The 22,991-nt window shown below is 44.6% G+C and overlaps 1 protein-coding gene across 1 annotated transcript in view; it reads left to right on the forward strand.

The window, feature by feature from the left end:
* Window positions 1–22,991, forward strand: part of ZSWIM6 (zinc finger SWIM-type containing 6) — a 402,232-nt gene that overhangs the window by 158,794 nt on the left and 220,447 nt on the right. The window contains exon 3 of the mRNA XM_069627333.1: window positions 20,212–20,360. Coding sequence (XP_069483434.1) covers window positions 20,212–20,360 — 149 coding nt within the window. The remainder of the gene's footprint in view (window positions 1–20,211; window positions 20,361–22,991) is intronic.

Here is a 22,991-nt window from a genome sequence, read left to right on the forward strand (position 1 = left end):
AGGACCCTCCACCCAAGTGAGCCTCCCTTGCTTCTTCACCCCCAGGGTCAGGCTCCAATAGCGCTGGCCTTTCCCTTGCCACCTGCGCAGAGGATCCAAGGGTTTTCAGCATGGAGTACCCTCGGGTTTCTCACACCGTTCTGATGATGCATATATTCTGATTCTGAAGTCTACCCGCTTTATATCTAAACATCTCCTCACCAAATAATTTGATATATTTGCACACAGTATATTGGTATTCTGCATGTGTCTAAGCTGAGATTTGAACATTGAGTGTCTGATTCCAAACTCAGCAACTTCACTGCTAGGTGGCTTTTGGCTCCTTCAACATTTCAATTTCATGTAGCTAATCATAATGGTGTTCAGTCTATTCTTAAGCACTCCCAAGGTTTGTCAGATAAGGAAGTTGCAGTACAAAGCTAAAGTGTAGTCAAGAGCACACCATTTTGGTCAAGTGGCAAAGCCAGGATTAGAATCCATCTTCTTGCTTCACAATCTTCAAATGTAGACCAAATCTTCTGGGTCTCGCAGTTTACCCACTAAACCTGTCTTTGTCCCCTCTCCTTCCACACATTTAACACCTTTCCTTTCTATTCACTTCTAATGCCTCTCTTCCCAAGTACTATTGTTCTGTTGGATGGCTTAAAGGGAACGAAATGCCAGCCCTGTGCTGTTTAGGATGGGTTTATAAAGAATTGATGGTGGAGTGCATCCATGGGAATGGCCACCGGATTGTGCTATGCCTATTTTGCAGATGGGGGGGGGGGGGGTCGGGTCGGGTAAAAATAGAAATTCTGATAGAGTAGGGAGGTGCATATGAAGGTCTGGTCCGCTCGCAGTCTGGAGTGACGCCAGAAGCATGGGGCACAATGTCATACACAAGCATGCTGTGCTGTGCTCCGGGCTTCTGGCGTCACACTCTGCAGTCTGCAGATGGAGAAGGGAGGCCAGGGCTGGAGCCCGCAGCAGTTAAGTGGGGAGGGTGTGGGAATGGAGGGTAATGCATAGCTGTCAGAGGTTTGGGGGGGGGGGCATACAAGGAAGGGTAGTGGGTCACGCACAAATGGACGCACCAGCGGGGATGCAGCCTTTTGTTCTGGATCTGCGGTGCAACCTTTATTTTATTTTTATTTTTCACATTTGTAGAACGCTCTACAGCCCAAGGGCATTGAGGCGTTTAAAACGGAGCGTAAGAAGGCTTTTATTTAAGGGTTACAAAAAGCCGCTCAACAAGTAGTCTTGAAGTTGCAAGTTACATACAGGTTGGTACATACATTTTAGCAAAAAATAGACCTACAGATTGTTTAAGATGTACCCGAAGGGCCTGCAGGGTTACACGAAAAGCTTGGTTTTGATGGCCTTGTGAAAGGCACCATGGGATTCGATTTGCCTAAGGTGTGGTGGTAGGGCGTTCCAGTGGGTGGCAGCCATGGTGGGGAAGCTGGCGCCGCCAGCACGTGCTTTATTAGTTTTCGGAACAGTGATCATGTTGGCATATGCTGTTCTGGCTGGCCTTGCGGAGCAGGGTTTGGAAATCCTTTGGACAAGGTAAGGTGGGGCCAGGTCATGGAGGCACTTGTGCGTCAGGGCAAGGGTTTTGAAGTTGATTCTTTCCTCAACTGGGAGCCAGTGGACTGGTCTTCTGAGACCAGAGATTTGGTCCCTACGTGAGATGCCGGTGGCGGCCCTAAGGGCATTGTTCTGAACCAGTTGTAGTTTAGCAAGGTTTTTTCCTGATGTTCCTATGAGTAAGGCATTGCAGTAGTCCAGTCTTGTGCCAATTATTGCCCTGGCGATAGTGAGGCAATTCTGTTAGGAGAGTTAGGGCCTCACAGCATTGAGCAGTTTAGAGTGGAAGGCTGTGGAGGAAGCTATGGCATTGACCTGCCTGTCCATAGTGTGGTTCGGATCCAGGTAGACACCAAGGGTTTTGACTGTTTGAGAGACCGAGATGGGGGTGTCAACTGTATCAACGGTGAAGGAGCTGTATTGCTTGTCCAGCCTGCCCAGGGTGGATGGGGATCCAATAAGCAGAAGTTTGGTTTTCTCAGTATTGAGGCATAACCAGTTTTCTGCCATCCAGGATTGGATTGTGGCGTATATAGAGTTGAGGGTGTTAAGGTTGGACATGTAATCGCCCGAGAGGGGGGTTGAGCACCTGAGTGTCATCAGCATAGTTGGTGGCATCAGCATCCGCTTTAGTTTGCGCAAACAGACATGGAACAACCTGGTCATGCCTGTGAGAAAATACATGGTATGGTAAAGCCAAACCAGAGTAATTCAACATCTGAACTGGCAAATGTTCATAATTAATCATTACTTTGCCTTCCAAAGAGTGTGTGTGTCGGGGAGGGAAATGCCAACCAATGTTCCTGGGTGAGCAGATGTCTGGCAGCAAGACTGTTTTGAAACACAAATGTCAATAAGCCTGGAGGTGGGGGGGGTTCCAGCGACTCTGATCTGACCCAGGAGTGGGTGGGGGCTGGAAGCTTGCTTGCACAGCCCTGTGCCAGCAGATGGGAGGAGGAGGGGGAGGCAGCTTTCCCAAGTTGCCTTCACTCTCTGCTTTTGTCTTGTCTTCTGGCTTTCTCCTCGAGTGACTGCCTTACTCCAGCTAATCCTGTCTGATAAAATGTTTAGTCGGTATTCATAAAGGTCACTACACTGCTACCCCTTAAGGTCCATGTTGCTAATCATTGATCCTTCTTGCAAATCCCCTAACTGCTTATTATTTTGAACTCTTACTGTGGATGGTCAAGATTGATATTCCTGTGTTTTATTGGCATAAATGTAAATTCTACCGAATGGCCTTCTAATAAAATGTCATCTTTTTTGATGAACCAAACCTTCACCCAACCCTGAGGTACTAACAACTCAGGAACAATGTGATGGAATCAACTCCTTTCTTTTGAAAAAATAGACATCCGAGAGACCATCAAATCCACCTCACCGAATTGGCGTCCCCTGCACCCTGGCAAGCACACTGCCCCTCTGGACTGAATTCTCTCCTCTTTCCCCGGGATTTCCTAAAAATGATTGCCTCCTTCAAACCTACTCTTTACTCTGACGATACAATGCCGGCCTCCATCATTAATTGACGGTTTCAATGCTCACTGCGCTCCTTGGCAGGTGCCCAAGGCCAGAGACATCACCTCCGACCATCCTGGAATTCTGGCTGACCTGCGTTACAGCTTTTCCCTCCAAGGAAGGATTGGCACACTGCTGGGGCTACCTGGTGGGGAAACGCTGTAACGGGCCAGCCAGAGCTCCAGGATGGCCACGGGTGATGTCCCCGGCTTTAGGCATTCGTTTCCCTTGTGGGTCTACCATCCCCAAGCACAGCGGCAGTCCCAGGGAGCCCGCCCTTTCCTGGAGGGAGAAGCTGGAACTCGAGCCAGCCAGAACTCAAGATGGGCGGGGGTGCTGTCCTTGTCTCCTATTTGGGTTGACCGTCTATCATGCTAACAGCCACCCCTCATGGTCTGGGGACCCCTTCACACCCAGTAAACACAAATGTACCCCTTCCTAGGGGCAGTTTGCACAAGCAATTTGCCCCTATGGAGGGCTAAATGACATGCCCCATCCAATTGGGGCAGGGGGGGCTTCTCCCCCTTTATAAAAACCAGCCCTAGTGGTCTGTTGAACCCCCACCCCAAGAAGGCACAAATGTACCCCCCTCCTAGGGTCAGATTGCACTAGCAGTCTGCCCCCAGGGAGGGCTACATGAGATACCCCCCCCCCCCCCAAAAGCTTTTTTTAAAAAGGCTTTGTTTTGCTCCTTCCCTAGGGGCATATGGGCACATTAGTTTGCCCATGTGCCCCCAGGGTGGACCCAACGTACTGCCCCATGCCTTAGAGGCTGGAGTGGGAGAGGGCCGCTTACATAGTAAGTGCCCCCCCCCCCTCTTCAATAACAGATCCCTGGTCTAGCGGCATTGCTGGGTACAGAACGAGCGAACCGTGCCCAGCAATGATTCAAGGAAGGTTTAGTTGGAAAGGTGAGACTCTCCCCTTTCCAACGCCCCCTTCCCCCCCCCAGCCCTGATAAAAACAGCATAGATAGATCGAGGGAGGAACTTCATTTCACTGCCGAAGACAGAAATGGCTGCTGCAATGAAATTTATCTTCAGTGTCACGTCAGCACGCATTACGCACGCTGACGTGACACTGGAGGAAATCGAACCCCTGGACCATGAAGAGTAACTTCTTCCTATAGGCCGAGGGGATTGGCAGCGATCGCACAAACAGAAGTGCCAAAAAGGACAAAGTATCTTGCCCTTGGAATTTAAGGGGTTAATCAGTATTGCCGACAGGCCACCTTCTAACAAGTGTTGTATACACACGGGTCACACTGCAAATGCAGTAGCTTCTGATAATTAAGATGCTCCTCGTTTTCCCATACCCTCAGTCCACCACACCTCTCATGACAAACCTGTGTGGAGAAGGGTGCTAAGATGGTCTATAAAACCCCAAATTCTTTTGTAGCTTTTGCGTAGTAAGCCATGATATTTATAAAATATTTTTTACTTGATTTGTAAATGCTACTGGTTAATTATGTGCTTAGGAAACCAATGTTGTATACAGTCACCAGTGCCTGACTGCTGTATGTTTAAGTTGGGGAAATTCAGATGCGTTAATTGGTGCTCTGATCTATTGATTCCCAGCGTTTATGGGGGAAGACGTCAGTATAAACCAGGCTGGTCATTGACATGTATAGGGGTAGACACCGAGCCACTTGGCTTAATGTGCTTCTCTACATTGGTTGTACTTGAAAATCCTCGGGACACGACCATAGTCTCACGCATGTGACACAATATATTTTCAGCATGTGTCAAACAAATTGATCTTTCCCAGCTAAAGCGGGCATCTAAGAGTTCCACAGGTACCCTGCTTATCGCCAGCTTGGTTTATTCTTTACATTGAACCCCTGTGAGAGTTGCCGTTGCCGTCGGACATACACTAAGACATAAATGTCACCCAGCTTTTGCTAGAACTGACGAGAGACTACGAGCAGGACACACCTCCAAGTTAAGTGCCGTCTTTAAGATCGCAAAGCAATGGATGCGGAAGCACTGGGTGTGCCTTAATGATGCTAAAATGGAGCGGTTTGTCTTTGGCTCTGCCCACCTAAAAACAAAATTCGATTCAAGGTATGATAACTTCCCGTTAGACAGATGTATCATAAAAAAAGCAACCAAAAGTTAAAACACTTGGTACCTACCTGAATTGTTCCGTCAGCTCGGATGCTCAAGTGAATGGAGTTGTACGTGACGCCCATTATTACTTGAAACCTTTAAGGAAAATAAGACCATTGATATCTGACAAACTGCAAAACCCTGGCTAGAGTTACCATGGTTTATTGTAATGCTCTGCTGGGGCTTGCTTCAAAAAAAGACCTGTATTCCCTTCAAATGGTACAATATTATGCGTTTTGCATCATAAAGCAAGTGCCACGAGGAGAATGTATTACGGACCATCAGATCTCTCCATTGATTGCCAATTAGAGCTAGAATACTTTTTAAGATTTTGGTTTTTGTGCACAAAGCAATTCATGGCACAGCTCCAGACCATCTAAAAAGAGAATCGCCCTCTAAGCCGAACCGAAAACTGAGATCTAATAACACCATGCTACTAACATGCCCTCGTCCCAAGAAAATGAAAACTAATGGCAAATCTTTCTCTCACAGCTCATTTGGCTTGGAACACCCTTGCACTAGATGTGTATTTTAAAAGTAATCTTTTATCCTTATGAAAAAACTTGAAAAATCACTTATTCGAATAAACCAAATCTTACTGCCCATGACCTATCTACTGTCCCGTGTTTAATGTTTGTCTTGAGTGTTCATGTGCTCCACACCCTGATGCTGGTGGAGGTATTGGCGTGTAATAAAATAGTATAAAACAAGATCTAGATTTGAGCATAATGTGCTGTGCCTCAATGGTCTGAATTTACTGCATCCAGGTCCCACATTCTCTTAATGCAATCCACTGTTCGAGAGTGAAGGCTCTCGATCAGTGTAGTCCCGAAAGGTGCCTACCAATGTGAGGTATTGTAATTCCCGGTTTTGACTTGCAGTCATGTATTGTCCTACTCCACCCATAGAACTGCGTTTTTGTAGATGAGTGGCCATAAAGAATCCAATCCAGTTTGGAGTGGCCAGATTCCACTGCACCCCTTTATGTTGGAATTGTTTTTTTATTTTATTTGTTTTTTTATTTTAAAACTGAAGGTACTGTGATACTTCTTTGCAACACGATTACACATCAGGGAAGAACTCACCTGGTGGAACTTTAGTCACCAGAGCAAAGTTAGTGAACAGCTTGTGGGTCACACTTGAATGGTCTGCTTTCTGTTCTGGGATGCCTACTTACCCAATAGGATTGACATTTTTGATAAAACTATCGAAGGCCTGAAACCTTCCCTAATCGAAATGAAAGTCCAAGGCCCTAACTGGGTCCCTTCCAGAGTAGTGTTTAATAGATTCAGTCATTATTGGCCCAATGGGAGTAGGGCAATCGGATGAGGATTTAGTCGACTGGAAGATTTAAACAATGTGCTCATTTACATGGACTTAGGATATACACAAGGATCATAATCCTTATGTCCTTGCCAACACCCAGATGTTCAAGCCGAGTCCACATTGCCAAGATCTAAAACCTTGTTACATTTTTTGTTCCGAGCAGCGGATCTGCCAGGTATGAAGCCTGCTTGGCCAGGATGAACAAGCATCTGTCAATAGCCTGCCTCCTGGTGATTTCTGGCCAGTGGGTTACAGTCTTCACTTAAGGGACATCGCCTTTAGGCTCAATATAGCGCGATTGATGTTTATTTTTCTGATGTAGTATTGTGATGTGGGACTTGTAGAGTGACTCTTGTGCATTTTGTCTTTACAAATAGTCCGGATCCTGCATTGGGGAAACTGGTTGTAAAACTATCTAGGCCCCAACGCCTTCCCCAAACGTATCACCAAAACCTCTTGCAGTCATGTCCACCTCCAATGCCTCATACAAATTCCTATATAAATGTTAAAGGACCCAATAAGCATGTTATGTAGAACCCCATTGCACATTCTAAATTGCCAAAATAATTGAAAAAAGCAACTTTATCGATGTGTTTGGTCTCCACATAAGATGTTCGGGATTGCATATTGGTTCTGGTTACCAAAGGTTAATGTTGCATTTTAAGTCTAAACTATTTAATGTGATATGCACACAGCAAGGATTCCTCACAAGTATCGGCATTACACTGGAACCTTGAAGACAGTTGCACGTGGAACATCTGCTGCAATGGTACAAAGGTGTTGATGACGAGATTTTGTGATTAGATTGAAGGGGGGCAGAGCACATTCCTTGTGGACCCCCTTTTAATCAGTAGTGTTAGGACCCCTGCTAAAGAGCACCACTGCAGTTTTACTTTCATGAACGGGCCGTCAACACCCATAGCAGCTCACTCGATTACAATGACAGATGGTGCAAGCCAAAGCCTGGAACAGTCAACTGAGTCAAACGCTGCAGCAGAGTCCATAAAAGCATCACACATGGTTTTGGTTTGCAAAAATAGTATGTGCGGCTGTGCGATAAAGGTTCACGGCCTGAAACTCAGTGCCCAGGTTGGCTCTAAAGCCTAGCTGAGTTGGTGGGAGTAGATTACTTTCCTCAACTCAGAGCTGTAGCCATTCCTGAACGATTTTCCCAAAGATGTGTTTTGTTATCTAATAATGAAATGGGTCTATAGCTATTTTGCTAGGATCAGTCGTCCTGTCTATGGATTAAGCATATTCTAGCGTCCTCGCAGCTGCTCAGATGAAGGCATGGATGTTAACTCGGAAGGCAAAACAATCAGGCCCTGGACTTTTACTAGCTTTGCTGGACAATATCGCAGTTCGAACGTCCTTTTAAAGTAATGCTTTGAAGACTAAAATAACTGCATGTACCAGCAGTCCAAAACATACCATCCGTTGTGAATAGAGCTGCAGTGGGCTCTTTGGCGTCAACACTTGAATCAACTCTGTATAGAACAAACAAGTTCCCAGACAGTTTCTGTCTGGCTCGTCTGAAGGGTATCCAGTGATAGTTGCCTGAGACGGGTCGCCAAGGGGTGACATTTCCACAAATGTGCACTCCCAATAGAATAGTCAGGAATACCTGTCGTCGAAATTTTGGCGGAAGACTTTTAGGGGTGCAGGGAAAAATTGCTTACCTGATGACTTTTTCCCACCAGGACATTTTCACATAGAACGGTCTAAAGGATGACCCATTCACTACCATTTCCAAGAAGGCTTTGGAATTGTTAGCCACAGGAGCCTCAACTAGGTCTGTCCATGCCAATTCAAGTACCGTATGGTTGCATTGCTTTCAGGAATCCTTCTAGATTTTCATTATGGAACATATTTCTTTCCTTGATAACCACTTTGTTCTTGCAATCTCATCAAACCATGAAGGACTATTTTAATTGCAGTTTAAGTGACTTGGTTATAGTTGGCTCAATTTTGTTTTTAATATTCGAACAAAGATGACTGTATTAATGTGTTCCCGAGTGGCTGTAATGGACCATCTTCTATCAGGGCAGGTTATTGCAATTTTTAATTCCATAATAGCCTTCCTCTATTTGTCCCATCTCAATCTGGGCCTGTTTGCAGAGAAAACAAACCCTGATGTTGTATTCTGTCCATGTGCCTTGCTGGTAGCTCTAGTTTTTTTAATTGTGAAGCTCTGAAGACTATGATCACCTAGTGTATTTGCTATTAACCTCTTTGACTAGGTGAACGTGTGGAGGATAATGTGATCTATAATGGAGTTCCCTCTGGCACCCATAAACGATGACTGTGCAGGTCAATCTCTTCCGTTGACTGCCCTGAAGTTATTCCCAGATTGTGAGCACTCTTGGCCCATCATTGGTCATACGTGGGTCACTCGGGCAGACTCTCAGAAAATGTAAAAGTTGGTCTTCAAATGTATTGGTATGTCTGGGCATTTCCAAGTTAAAATTAAAATCGCCCCTGAATGGGATAAGAACTTTCTAATCATTACATTTCACCATCGCATCATCTGTATAATGTTCTAGATTCCCCAAAATCACGATTGCCGGTTTTCATGGTGCATTGTAGAAAATAATAAGGAATAAGGATGGGGCCTCGCATGTAATTTAAAAAAAAAATGTTTTTCTTTTTTTTCTCGCCGAAGAAAAATAAGCGTTGTGGTGACAGACATGCACTCTTCTAGGGAGATCAGCGCACATAAGCCCCCCAGCGTTTCTGCCCAGCAGTGACTGTCCACTTACATAAATTTGCTCTCCTTCCCTTCTAAATCTAATCAATCAGTATGGTACAGCATGGGTGAATGGGCTGGGGGCAAATCCTGGGGCAGGGATTATCTGGGAAGACAGTGCCCACATGCATCGAGCATATTAAAATAAAATCTTTCTTGTGCTGCAAAATATGTTATGGTTCTGTCTGTATAAGATAGAAGGTTTCAACTATGGAGGAAAAGGAGCTTTGGACTAAGTACAGTAGTTGCAACATTGAGTAACTTTTTATATTTTACCTTCCCATCTCCACTCCAAAATGTGCATGTTAAATGTACTCCAATGTGTTTAAATACTCCTACTCTTCATCAGGTGACCATCTCTCTGAAGGTTTTATAACACATTTTTGGAACTCTTCCCAACTTAACATTGGTTTGTCATTTTTTGTTGGTGTTTTTTTGCTGCCTTTTTTCAGTATTTGGTATTCAACTTTATTCCAAGTACAGCGTGTCTTACAAACATGAACTAGGGTAGTCCAGAAGTAGAACCCTTGCTTGCTGTGCTTGGAGAAGCACAGCTTCACCGCACTGAGGCCTAACCAGGCCGAGACACGTGTCTGGGGTTGCTGTTGGTACTCTTGTTCAGAGAATTGCCTAGAATTTCAGTGCTGGACTGCCCATGTGAGTCGGACCAGACTGATATGCAAATGGATATTTGTTATGGATTGTGCCCTCCCTCGTATTCCTCTCCTTTGATATTCTCAGATAATCCTGATTGCAGCTTTGGAAGTTTTTCTCAGCAGAGGGCGCAGTGCATAGTAGACTGTCACTCAGCAGCTTTTATCACGCTCCCGACTATGACATTGACACTGGTATACGTAGCACACACCACGCCCGTTGCCTCAGTTCTGTTTTTCCACATGCTCAGCACGTTTCAAAATCTCCTTCGTGATTATTTCGTAATGTATTTATCCTATCTTCGAAGATGTCTACACAAAAGACCAGGTTTAAAAGATGTACCGATTGAGGTTGAAGATGTCTATCGCCGATTCGCATCAGATATGTCTTTGGTGTCTTGGCACTAATCACAAGGTTGATGATTGCAGCTCTTGTCAGTCAATGGCGTTCAGGCCTTGCAAGAGAAGGGGAAGCTCATCCTGTGTTTGGCTCCATCCAGGCCCACTTCAACTACACCTTCCCAGAAGAGGTCTTCTGACGAGAGAAGCTCAAGAGGTATTTCGCTTCAGTGAGGGAACAAGCTCTCAAAACATAAGTGTTCTCGGTTGAGAAGTGGCTATCGACACTAGTCATCGTCGACCTCTTATAAAAAGTAAAAGATCCTGCTCTTCACCCGATACAAAACTGGTAAATTTTCCAGGTAAGTCTGTGTCAAAAGCCGAATGGGAGGATTTGTGCATCCAAATGATGGTGTTTGAGAAGGCGGCCCCTTCAAAAGAATCAATCAGTCAGTGGAGGCTTCTGCTTGCGCACCCTGGAGCCAGGGCAAGAAAGCAAAGCTTCCACGAAACGAGTCTCGGATGTTCGAATGTACCGAAACTCAAGCCTCTGCTCCTTCAAAGGAGGTTGTATCGATTCCTTTGCCGAAACCGTTTAAGTCCTCAACAGAGTTGTCAAATGATTAGATCTCTTCCAGGAATGGGCTTTTTGAAGTCCATGGGTTTGAGTTTTGAGGAGGTGAGATACAGATAGCCGTTTGGCTTGGAATTTAGAACTCCCAGTGTGCCTGAGGAGTTAATCTTTGAAAGAGTCCAGAATACAGCACCTTGTAAATTCCATGAATGATGGTAGTGTGTGGGATACTGCTCCTTAGGTTGGTTCTGCCACCCCAGATCCTTCTGCACATGCAGATGATTCATACAGGTCTGTTATGGGTATGGTAATGGCTAGGGAAGACTTCTTGGTGTAGATGAACAGGGGATATATTGGCTAAAGGTATTCCAAAGGATCCTATCCGACCATTCCATACAGCCCTGAGAAACAGGGTGCTAGAGAATTGGAAGAAACTGGACACTAATTACTATTAATAAAGACTTCACAAGGAATTGCAGATCCTCTGCTGTGGATCCTGATTGCTTATCAAACTGCCTTCCTCCTGAAAGTCTAGTGATTCAGGCAGTTACTTCTACCTCTAAGGCAGCTTCTTACCCTAGGATCCCTCCGGATAGGGACACGAAATTTGACTCCTTGAGGGTGAGGGTTTTTTCAGCAAGCAGCATGGCTTTAAAATGCATTTATGCCACATGTGCTTTAGAAAAGTACAAGTTTACTTTGTGCAAGGTAGCTGCAATGGCAGCAGATCACATACCTGAAGGTGAGGAAAGGGAAGGTTTCCTGAGCATCATAAAGGGTGGCAAGGATGCAATGTTCATTAGTCTGTTTTGGACTTGGCTGATGGTGTCGGGTGATTGCAGAAAGCAGTCTCACAAAGGTTTGCTTGGTTGCATAAGTCTGGATTTGCTCCAGGTATTCAATCATGACTTCTGGATATGCTCTTTGATGGCTCCCAGCTTTTTGGCTCAAAGGCTGATGAGAGCTTGGAAAAGCTTCAGGCCTCTAAGGCAGTGGTTAAGTCGTTGGGTGCAGCAATAAGTCAATCACAGCAGCCACAACGTCCCACAGTTGTAGGGGTGGTTCTTTTCATTACTATTCTTCTGTTGGAATGACAAGATGCCAAAACTCCTAGGGGCCAGAGGAGATTTCCTCGAGGTGGACGTGGATTTGGGGTTAAGCTCATTCTCACAGCCACAACCCCTTTGCCATCCGTGACATCAGCAGCACCAAAACCGCTCTTAGCAGGACTGCAGTGGGAGGACAGATTAACAGACAACATATAGAAGAATGGCGAAGAATTGCTTCCGATGCTTGGGCTCTACAAACTGTAGCCCAGCGTTACAGCCTAGCATCTGTAAAAGGCCTCCTGATCACCCGCCAGGGAGTCAATCGATTTGGAATCTGGTTACGGTCCTCTTATAGGAGATATGAGGCTGTTGGAAACCGGTGAAATCAAATGTGTACCTGTAGCGGCGAGGAACCAAGGATGGTACTCCCCTTAATTTCTAATTCTCCAAAAGGACTGGGGACTGTGACCCATATTGGTATTGAGAAGCTTGAACAAGTTCCTCGGGAAGGACAAGTTGAAGATGGTCACTCTTACCCAAATCCTCCAGGCCCTTCACCTCTAGGATTGGATGATGTTGCTCAATCTTCGGGATGCTAACTTCCATGTGCCTATACATCCCAAGCACAGGAAGTACCCTAGGTTCACCATTGGCAGTTCCCGTTTTCAATTTTGGGTTCTGCCAATCCGGCTCACCTCACCCCCACAAGTTGATGACGGGGGTGGCAGCAAGTCTGAGGAGGTGAGGGATTAAAGTCTACCCCTATCTAGACGATTGGCTAATCGGAGTTCATTCTCCTGAATGTTCTGGAACATCTGAACGTCTGTTGCCACTCCCCCACAAGCTGGACTTCTTCCAAAAAGGTCTCGCATGATGCCTTCCCGAAAGCTCCAGTTTATTGGAGCGGTCCTGGATGCTTCCTCTGGGAAAGCTTTGCCACCCGAGTTGAGGACTCTGTATGTTGTGCAGATGGTCAGTTTCAGAATGCCCAACATCTACAAGCCTTCAATTTTCTGAGGTTGCTTCGTCTTGTGCTATGCTGCATTTTCCTGATGCCAGTGGCCCATCTGAGGATGAGATCCCTTCAGTGGGCTGTCAGATCCCAATGGTCACAATTCTCAGGCAAGATGACCGACCATCTTCAAGTCCCAAATAAGGTTGTGCAGAATCTCCTGTAGTGGGCCTGCAAAGAGAATGTGCTGAAGGGTGACCCTTTTTAGGCAACCATGGCCAGAGATTACAGTAGTTACATATGCCTCCCTCACAGGTTTGGAAACCCATACGAACAATCTGACCATCAGCAGTTGTTGGTCTACATCGGAGTCCAAACAGCACATCAACCTTTTGGAGCTGAGGGCATTCGGACTAGTGAAGATGGCCTTTCTGCACTCTGTGCGGGGAAGGAACATCCTGATGACGGACAACAGTGGTTATGCATTTTCAAAAAGATGGGAGCGGCGTAGGCGCACTACCACTGTTCAGAGAGGGAATGCAGCTCTTGTTTTGGGCACTGCAAGAACTCCTTCAGCCGTTCACCTAGCCAGAGTGGAGAACACAACAGTGGATGCTCTGCACATGCAAAGCAGTCTCCCACAAGTGATAGCTCAGGAAGTCCTAGAGATCTTCGCCCTCTAGGGAACCTTTAAGTGGATCTGTTCACATCCAGTATTAACATGAAATGCAACCTGTTCTGCTCCAGGTAATTTCTTCTGAAGTGCTCTGGGCGATGCATTTGTGGTGGATTGGGATTTTCCACTTTTGTACGCCATCCCCAGTCCCTGTCCTTCCTAGCGTCATCAGGAGGTTGAGGTAGTTTGGAAAATCCATGTTCCTGATTGCTCCAGATTGGGCCAGGAGTACGTGGTACCCGGACCTTCTAGACCTCTCAATCTGCCGTCCAGTTCATCTTCCGCAAAGAGCAGAACTGCTCACTCAGGAGGGAGGTTGCATTCTTCACCCAGAAATCAAAACACTGAATCTTACTGCCTGGTTTCTGAAAGGTTAAAATAGATTGGTACCTACCAGAACTTGCAATAACGGTGTTAGCCAGAAAGCCAGCAAATAAAGCTCTGTAACGCTGCCGTTGGAACACGTTTTGTAGCTAGTGTACAGACAGACATTGAATCTTTTTTTTTCTCATGATACACCTTCAGTGTTGTCCTTTTTACTGCATTAGCCCCTCAAAGGCTGCACATTTAGCCCATCAAGGGCTGCAGGGTTTGTAAGTGATTTCAATCTGGCACACACCGAAGTCACGCCCAGCGTGTAGTGCACAAATTAACCCCTTATTTATTTTATCTAGCAGTTCAATATTCTGAACAATATACCACTCATATCACACCCTTCTCCTGAGACGCCCCCGGTCACACTGAACCAGGAATCAGGCTAGTTTGCAAAGGTAAATGTTTGTTTATGTATTTAGAATTTAATCATAATATATTTCAATAGGTAAACAATCACCAATGGGGTGACGGAACACTGAATAATATCTTTAATACACTAGGAATCAAATAATGAGCACAAAAGCAAATGCAGCACAGAACAGAATAAGTTTGGTTTGAAACGGATGGCCCTATGGTTAGGGGTTCTCCCTGCAACAAGCCTCCACCCCCAATAGGCAATTAAATAGATGTGAGGAGAGAGAGCAGGTATTCAGGAATAGCACAAATCAAACAGAATATCACTCCCACCTTCCCCCTTCAAACACAAGAGAAAAACTGAATTGACTTCAACTGTCACGATGGCTTTGAAACTGTCTTTGGAATTGACTGAGCAAAACACCAAATGTGGTAAAAACTAATTATTATAGATTCCTATGGGAGCTGCTTTGAACAGTTGCACACAATCACAAAGAATGATTTAGTCAAAAGAAAACATTTGAAATCTCAAAGTCCAAGGGGGAAGCAGTTTGAAGCTAACTCACACGTGTAAAAACCTTTCAGAATTTCAATGTGCGGCAAACTTTTCCTTGTGCGATTTTTCGCTATAACGGGCCAATCGCATTTATCCATCAAAAAAACTGAGGGAGTTATAGAGGTTTTAGTAAGAGGCGTTTTTGCAAGATGGGCGCAAGAATGGAAAACAGAAATTCAGATTTAGAAATGGCAGATAGGTTTTCTTATACTATATCAAGGACTACAGAAAAGAGAATGCCACACAGGAATCAGTCATTCACGGCCACTCATAACAATTTGTGTCTGATACTCTATTTTCCATTTGGTTTGGGAATTACTTTTCTTAATCGGATCAATAAGAAGTTGGGGTTTAATAACACAGATGAGAAAAGAGTTGGCACAAAGATAGTTCTAGCAATAGTATGGTTCTGAATTAAAGATGGGTTTGAGATTGGGATCATACAATGCAGATATTCTGTGAGTATTAATAGGAAGAACAGTGACCCATAATGTAAGTTAATAAATTGGACCATCGGTTGTGGTCATGGATTAGGACTGGTCTATGAAGGAAGGACAGCACATCAGGCACAGGACTGGATCAGCTAGGCTGGTCACCGGATTGGCACAGGATCTGCCCTTCTTGTTTGTGCATCTCAAATCAGCCGGATAGCGAGTTCCTCAGGCAAGCCTTGTGGTAGTAAGCCAGAGATTTTCAGGATACTAGTTCAGAAGGCCTTCTCACACCACAGCGCTTCATTGGGTTGCAAGAATAAGTTAGAGAATTTAGGCCTTGCAGAAAGGTAATAGTTCTCTACTGCTGGCAAGAGTCTTGGCATCTGGATCTGGAAGGATGTTAAAGCTGGATGTAGAATGCTGGATCAGAGTGCTTCGCCAGGATCAGGAAAGTGAGAGGATCAGTGAGTCCTTATGTGGTGTCAGCTGTCTCTATTTATCCTTTCAAATGACCTCACAAAATGGGTATATGGGCCGGCTTAACTAAGCATGCCCCTGTGAGCTGGGATTGGATCAAAACCTCATCTCCACCTTGCATCTGAGCGATTGGATCAAAGCCGGATGATGTCAAATTTTATGATTTATTTTACAGTCCTTAGAAACCTCCCTTTAGACACTGGTCCCAAAATCGGATTTTATCCTAAATACATATTTCTACATTGGTCACCTTTACACAGATCACACACAGATTATGTAGTAGCTGTTCCTCAAAATCCCGCAACTGTGGGATCTTATTTCATCTTTCTACAGAATGTTGTCCTTTTCGCCATGAACACAATTTCCAAACTTTCTGTAACTTTCCACAACTGTGTGTGTTTACCGTAGGGATGTGTGTAAAGTTTCACAATTTTAGCATTAACACATTTAACATAAAACCACATATATTGCCATTCCTGTCCAGAATATTTTACACAGTTCTACCGCCTCTTAAAACGTGCAGCCAAAAATTAGACTAACAGATCACTTTGAATCACAAGTTATGAGTCTGTAAACCTTGTTCATTGTTTATGCTTAACAGCAAGTGGTCCTGCTCCTTTATCTCTCCCTGCAGTCCAGGAGCAACCCCATCCCTTGGAGTTCCTTCCAGGAGCAGTTTACGACCCCTTTCAGCCCTCTGTTTCCTGGGTTGAAGGCTCTGCTATTCTTCATTCTCTTTCTGTAGACGAAAGTCTGGGCTAACCCACAATTATGTCCCAGTGAGTTTCTGCTGAGAGGATTTCCCTTACCCTTGGAAGAAACCCTTTTTTCCACTTCCAAAGGGTTGCAGCTCAGCCAGGCAAATGTAGTCTATATTAAAAATCCAGCAGAAACCAAACTTGTTGCATCAAATCACATAAATACATTACTTTCATAGCTTTAAATCTGTGGGATCAAACACACAACTAATATCTGTATTCGTTTTAGCAACATTTCTTTTATATTTGCTAATCCGGCAGACCTTTAGTTTAAATACTTTGAAGTTTCATCAGGAGCTCACCTGAACGCTGTCATTCACAGGTAACCCAGGATACTGCACCCAGATTGTGACTGGGGCTGTCAATTTACAGACAATCCAGTTTGTCTGAGACAATGTTTCACTCTTTACACTTACGACTTTGTAGGTTCGCAGTGCTTCATAAGATTACATGAAATTGAGTGCCAAGCAAGGTCTTGAATGTTGAAGTGTTGTGTTATAGGCATTTTGAAGTTTTTAGCAACAAAGCAAATGTCATTTATAGTCACATTTTGTAAAGTGATGTTTCTCTCTCTGCAATCTTTTTGCTGGTCATGGAGCCCACTGGCACATTTTATGTATTGTGCTCTATCCCACCACACCTGCACCGTGGGTGGTAGGTTGTGCATCCATCTTTGTGTATTCAAACACGCGGTTTTTGTAGGCTTTTGGCACGCACAAACGTTTTGCCGCCATTGTTGCTGTTTCTTGCACCGTATCTATCAGTGATGCCGCATAAGATGGCGGAGTGGGTAAATACATCCCACAGGTTCTACTGCAAAGGGAAATCTGGCAGTCTTACCCTTCTTTAAATGCTCACCGGATCCGTGTTCTTATTTTAAAGTTCCCTTTTCCATTCAGTTCTTGAAGGGGCTAACATTTTTCCTTCCGTTTTCTAAAACTGGAAAATAAATGGATCTTAATCTGTTATTAAAATTCCTGATGGGAGCTCCCGTTGAACCTCTCCATACATGTCCCTAAAGGATGTTGATTCTTAAGACTGTCTTTTTGACAGCAATCATTTCAGCCTTCAGAGTAAGCAAGCTTCAGGCCTTGTCTAGCAAACCTCCTTTTACGACCTTCTACAAGAAAAAATTGTTTTCAGGGTTTGCCCCTCTTTTCTGCCAAAGGTGGTTCCTGAGTTTCACCCGGCGAAGATTGTCTCCTTTTTATCCACCTCATCCTTCTGTGAAGGTAAAGGCTACACGCCATGTGAAAATCAGACAGGATGACCAGCTCTTTATTGGATGTATTGTAACAGGCTGGGGAAGGGTGTAACCTATACATCACCGAATGCTGCAATTTAGTGGCAAAAACGTCCCTACTGGTTTCAGCACATTCCACTAGAGGAGTGGCTGCTTCTTCGACTCTTCAAAGGGGACTACCAGTGCAGGATATTTGGAGTGCTGCAACTTGGTCTTCAATGCATTGCTGTCTGTATTCAGTATGCCAAGAGGTGAAGTTTGGAAGGGATGTCCTACAAAGCGTAAATTAATGAAAAATAAATTCTCCATTTTACTTACTGCTATGGGAGTCTATCAAATATGAGTAGTGCATGGGAGGACACAATCCATTAGAACAATAAATTGCTTATCACTGGTGTTCTTTCTTGTGGATGGTCCTACCCCTCTCTTTGGGCGAATTGCAGTGTCTGGGTTGCTGATGACCTTTGAGACGGCTGTGCATAGAGAGGGGGAGGGGAAACGGAACGGAGGCAACTGGAGCAATGGGTGCTACTTATAGGAGTGTTGACATCCCTAGTCAGGAGCGCGATGGAAGTCGCTGAAGGACATTGCGTCAACTGCACACTCTGCTGAGAAATGTCTGAAGCTGCAAGCAGGATATCCAAGAATATCAAAGGTGAGGAGTACAACTAGAACATCCATCAGAACAGGGGTAATTCATTTAGTAATTTGTGAAAGATAGTTAGCTAAAACGTGGTTGTAGACCCTCCTGAGTGAGTTAACAGGTTATTTGGCTGGGTTTGTTCTCGGTAGAAAGGTTCCCAGACCTTTTTGTATACATTTAAAATGTGTCCACTGACCATTGAAAGATGATTGACTCTAGGTGAGTAAGAAATACTGAGAGCTCTGCGCACATGAAGACTAGTGACTATTTTCCTGGCTAGTGAAAGGTTTACTGTTTGTTTTCTTGCGTGCCTCCCATTTCATGATCCATTCCACCACCTTTTCCATTTGTACCAAGTGCTTTTGCTCCAATAAGAGGGAAGAAGCCATGCTTTACAAAACCCATAAATTCACTTAAACATCACCCTTTCTCCCATTTGGGTCTCCAGGTGCTATAGCGGTGTCATCAGCCAGGCTTATTGCAGCCAGAACTTTTCATGGACTGTAGAATGAAGGTAGACGGAGTGACTGGGCATTCCAGGTTTAGTTGGTTATTATGCTAAGGCTCCACCTGCTCTTCAATTATAGCTTATAACTGAACTCCTGAACATCATATTGCAACAGGTCAAAGTGAAATGCCTTATTTTGAAGGGAAACCCAAAGTGGCTTTTTGGTAAGTTTGATGCCCCAGCAGGCCAGCTGGAGGCAACCTGCACTATTTTACTTTCCTTCTCGGAAGATCACGGTTTCTTGCATTCTGTGACTTGTAGCCTAGAGGTCAGCTTGCTTGGAGATGCATGTTCCCTGGTGTGCCAATAATTAAGACTGAAGCAAAGAGTATGCCTTTCACAGGAATTCGTTGTAAAACCTATACTGCCTTGGACTCATGAAAGTTCTTCATGTCCTTGGTACTTGCAGGCATATTTCAGATCTACGGACTAATTCCTAGCCACTCTTTGTGTAGAGAAGTGTTTTCAGTGGACATTGCTACAGAGGTTCTGCTACACATAGATTTGAACCTTCACTGTGGAGCATTCATGTGATGTGATGAGATGGGTATGGCAAGATGTGTAACACTCCTTAAGGCAGACAAGGGCTTGGTTTATAAGGTTTCTGGCATAATCTCCGACATAGCTTTGGTTAGAGAGCTTACAAATAGGCTCCTTTTGGCTATAAAAAAAAATCATACTTATCACATCAACAGGTTTTAGGTCCGCTTTTAAACCCTGGTTGACCTCATTGGTTTTTGTCACCTTTGTTACACTGTACAATGAGGGCTAGCAAAGAATTACTCAAATCAATGTTATTGTCTTGGACATATGAAGGAAACCTACACTGAACTATAGGAATGCCTGATAAGTAGAGAACATGTTATTGCACTAGCCTCCTGCTCAACCGAGGGCTTAAAAAAAGGATCAAGGGGAGGAAGTGGGATGTGACAGTGCTGCATGTTGTATGCGTGTGTAATGGGAATCTTGATTGTGGAGAATGTTAAAGGCATTGCCTTCTTTAAGGCTATTCATAATGAATGTAACAATTTTTGTTTGTTCTTGGGATGTGTGGGCCGTTTAAATTCCAAGAACGCTACGAGGAATCACTGATGTTGCATCACCGTTATTAACCACAACATGTAACTCTCGCCTGGTCCTTGTTTAACTGCAGAATTGTCTTGATCATCTAGGAATTCATTTTGTATGGACTCCACTATTTAGAGGGCTTGACATCTGTTTCTTGTCATTAACACTACAGTGTAAATTTTTCTACTGAATGTTTCCCGTTCCATCGACTAAACCACCCCTACCCCTTCCCTGCTGCACCCCACCGCATGATTTTTGATCTTGATTATTCATTTTTAATTTCAGGTGCTCCGGACCCCACAGCAGGAGCTAGCATAGACGATGAAAACTGTTGGCACTTGGACGAAGAACAGGTCCAGGAACAGGTTAAACTCTTCCTCTCCCAAGGTGGCTACCACGGCTCAGGGAAGCAGCTTAATTTGCTGTTTGCAAAGGTAGGCACAGTTCAGGTAGACCTCCCCCTCGTGCCCCTGCCCCCTCCATCAGAAGAAATGGCTTGCTTAACAACGTACAACATAAGGCCACTGACATCCTAGAACTGCTACTGTTGAGTGTCGATGCAGGGGTGGGGCAGTAGGGTGGCTATGTGCCATTTTATGCTTCTATCATTGCTTCACCCATATCCTGATTTGAAGTCAATCTTATTTTTCTTGCACATTTTTGCATTTTCACAAATGAGAATTGAGGCACTCTTGATTTGTTCAATGCATATTGTGATAAATGTTGAAATATCAACACCATTTGTTTTAACTTTAGTTTGAACCATGGGTGTTAGGCAAGATTGTACGCAGTAACCATTTTGGTAGTCTAGACTACACCAGTCTTGTCGTCTTGGTATTAGGTAACCCACCTATTGGTATAGGTCTGTACTACACAAGAGAGGTACATGTGAGCTGTAGCATCGAAATCCACGCATACAAGTATCCAAATACCACTTATACTCAAGGTTTTCTAGTAAAATAATTTAAGTTTTGAATAAGCAATCTTTAAAAAGGGCAATGTGCAACAATAAAAATACACTTCATAACAACGTTCTCAGAATCAAGATAAGCAAGTACACACACTTTTCAGATGCTAAAATACCTTTCCTACACCCTGAGGTGACTTCAATTACTAGCACAGTATTGTCATTTATATATCACTTTTTACATTTAGTAAAATTCTGAGGTTGTGGAAAAGTAAAAGGTTACCAGGTTCTCAGAGCATGTGAGCACTTTTCAATCTCCCAATGGTGTCTAGATAAAATCTTTCCCGGCAATATTAGTTAAACCAATGTATCGCTTATGAGAGACAGTTAAAATCAGTCATTGGGTTAAGGGTCTGCAGGGAGCCAGGAGAGCCAAAGTTAATTTGAACGTCTATGGAGCTGAGGCACTTCTTGGATAGCACAAACGTCTTGCACAAAGTTAGAGTTGTAGAAAATTACAGTTGGGCCACAAGCAGTTAGGCTTGTGAAGGTAGAGCTGAGATCAACTCTGCAAAAAATAGCTACTGCAAGTCTCGTGAGGTAATGCAAGCTACAGACAGAAGAGGTAAGTACACGTTAGTCGGCACAGTACCTTAGAACAGAATCCAGCTGGATTCTCTTCTTCTAACCTGATTGCAGTCTTGCAGATCCTTGGTTCCTGGGCCTCAGTCGTGGGGACAAGAGGGAGGACACCTGTTGGACTCCTGCATTGCAGTTTGAAGGTCGTCGGCAGCTACAGGCTTTTTTCAGTTCAGCAGCACCTCACGGTTTCAGCTACCAGCAAATAGCACCACCATGGATCTTGGACACTTGATGGACTTTCTTCGCTCCTTGAATCCAGCACTCTAGTGAGGTGACTCGAGCTTGGGTCATCCTCCTTTGGAGGGTCCTCTGGATCTTCCTGGAGCTCTGTTCTGGCTTGAAGACAATGCACTACTTTGGCTTTCTCGATCCTTGGCACTCAGTTCCAGCAGCAGCAAAGAAGTACAGCCAATTGGGGACGGTCTTCCAGCAAAGTTCGTCTCGGTGTTAGTTGGTTCCACTAACCCAAGGGAAGATGTCCTCGACGGAGCTTCGGAAAAGTAGTTTCAGCACAGCAGCAGCGCTTCACCTGGCTGTTCAATGGTCCAGGAGGATGTAGCAAGCTTCTCTTCACGATTCCTTTCAATGTTTCATCCAGTGTTCGACTCTGTTTCCAGTTCAGGAAGCCGCGCCTTTTATGCAGGTTTCTCCCATTCATGCACAGCCACCTAGCTGTCGCTCACACAATCCGCACTGGGTGCATTCAGGTAACCAAGGAGACTAAGGCCGGGGCGTTTCGGGCACCTCCCTCGCTTCCTGCCCTGCCAGACACACTGGAGCCAGAGGCGGGTTTCAGTACTGAAGCCTGCCAAAGGCAAAACAAACAAAAGGGTAAAACCTGGCTTGGCGCACAGATGAAAACCCAAGAAAAACCTCAAGCAAGAAATGGCGAAAAAAGACTGGGGCCATTTTAACACAATGGTCACCCATGGGTGCTAAGGGTGCAGCTAAGGGTTCGGCCTGCGGTAGAAACGCACAATGGTAGGACAATTGAACACTGCCACCAGCCATTGAAAGCCCCGAGGCTAACATAAAAAATAAATGTTACATTAGTAAGTAAGAAAAGGGGCTTTTTTAAGTAATCCCCCAGCACGCCACATAAGATGTGTGCTGGACTTGCATCAGAGAAAGGTAAGTAAAGACAATTTCACTTTACTACTTTTGGAAACAGTAGTTCACCCAGGAGAAGGTATGTAAACCTTAAGAGCAATCTAAAGGAGTTCTCTGTGACACTGCACTGATGCTGCTGTGTGTCCCCATACAAAAAGTAGATGCTTATGGAGTTTGTCAGACTCCAAAAACAAAGGAAATGCAGAATCCAAATCAGATCAAAATACCTGAGGGAGTGAGAAAAAGGTCTCACTCACTCCAGGATGAAAATGAAAAAGTCCTAAAGTCAAGCTAAAGATCTAGGGGTCTCTAAGGTTGAAGGGAATTGGCACAGAAATGAGAATTCTCCCTAACATCCCCCCTATTACATCAAACACATGTGTCAAGGAATGCACTGGGTTTATTT

This window comes from Ambystoma mexicanum, chromosome 6p (assembly GCF_040938575.1).
Source record: "Ambystoma mexicanum isolate Mex_15411 chromosome 6p, UKY_AmexF1_1, whole genome shotgun sequence".
Lineage (NCBI taxonomy): Eukaryota > Metazoa > Chordata > Amphibia > Caudata > Ambystomatidae > Ambystoma > Ambystoma mexicanum.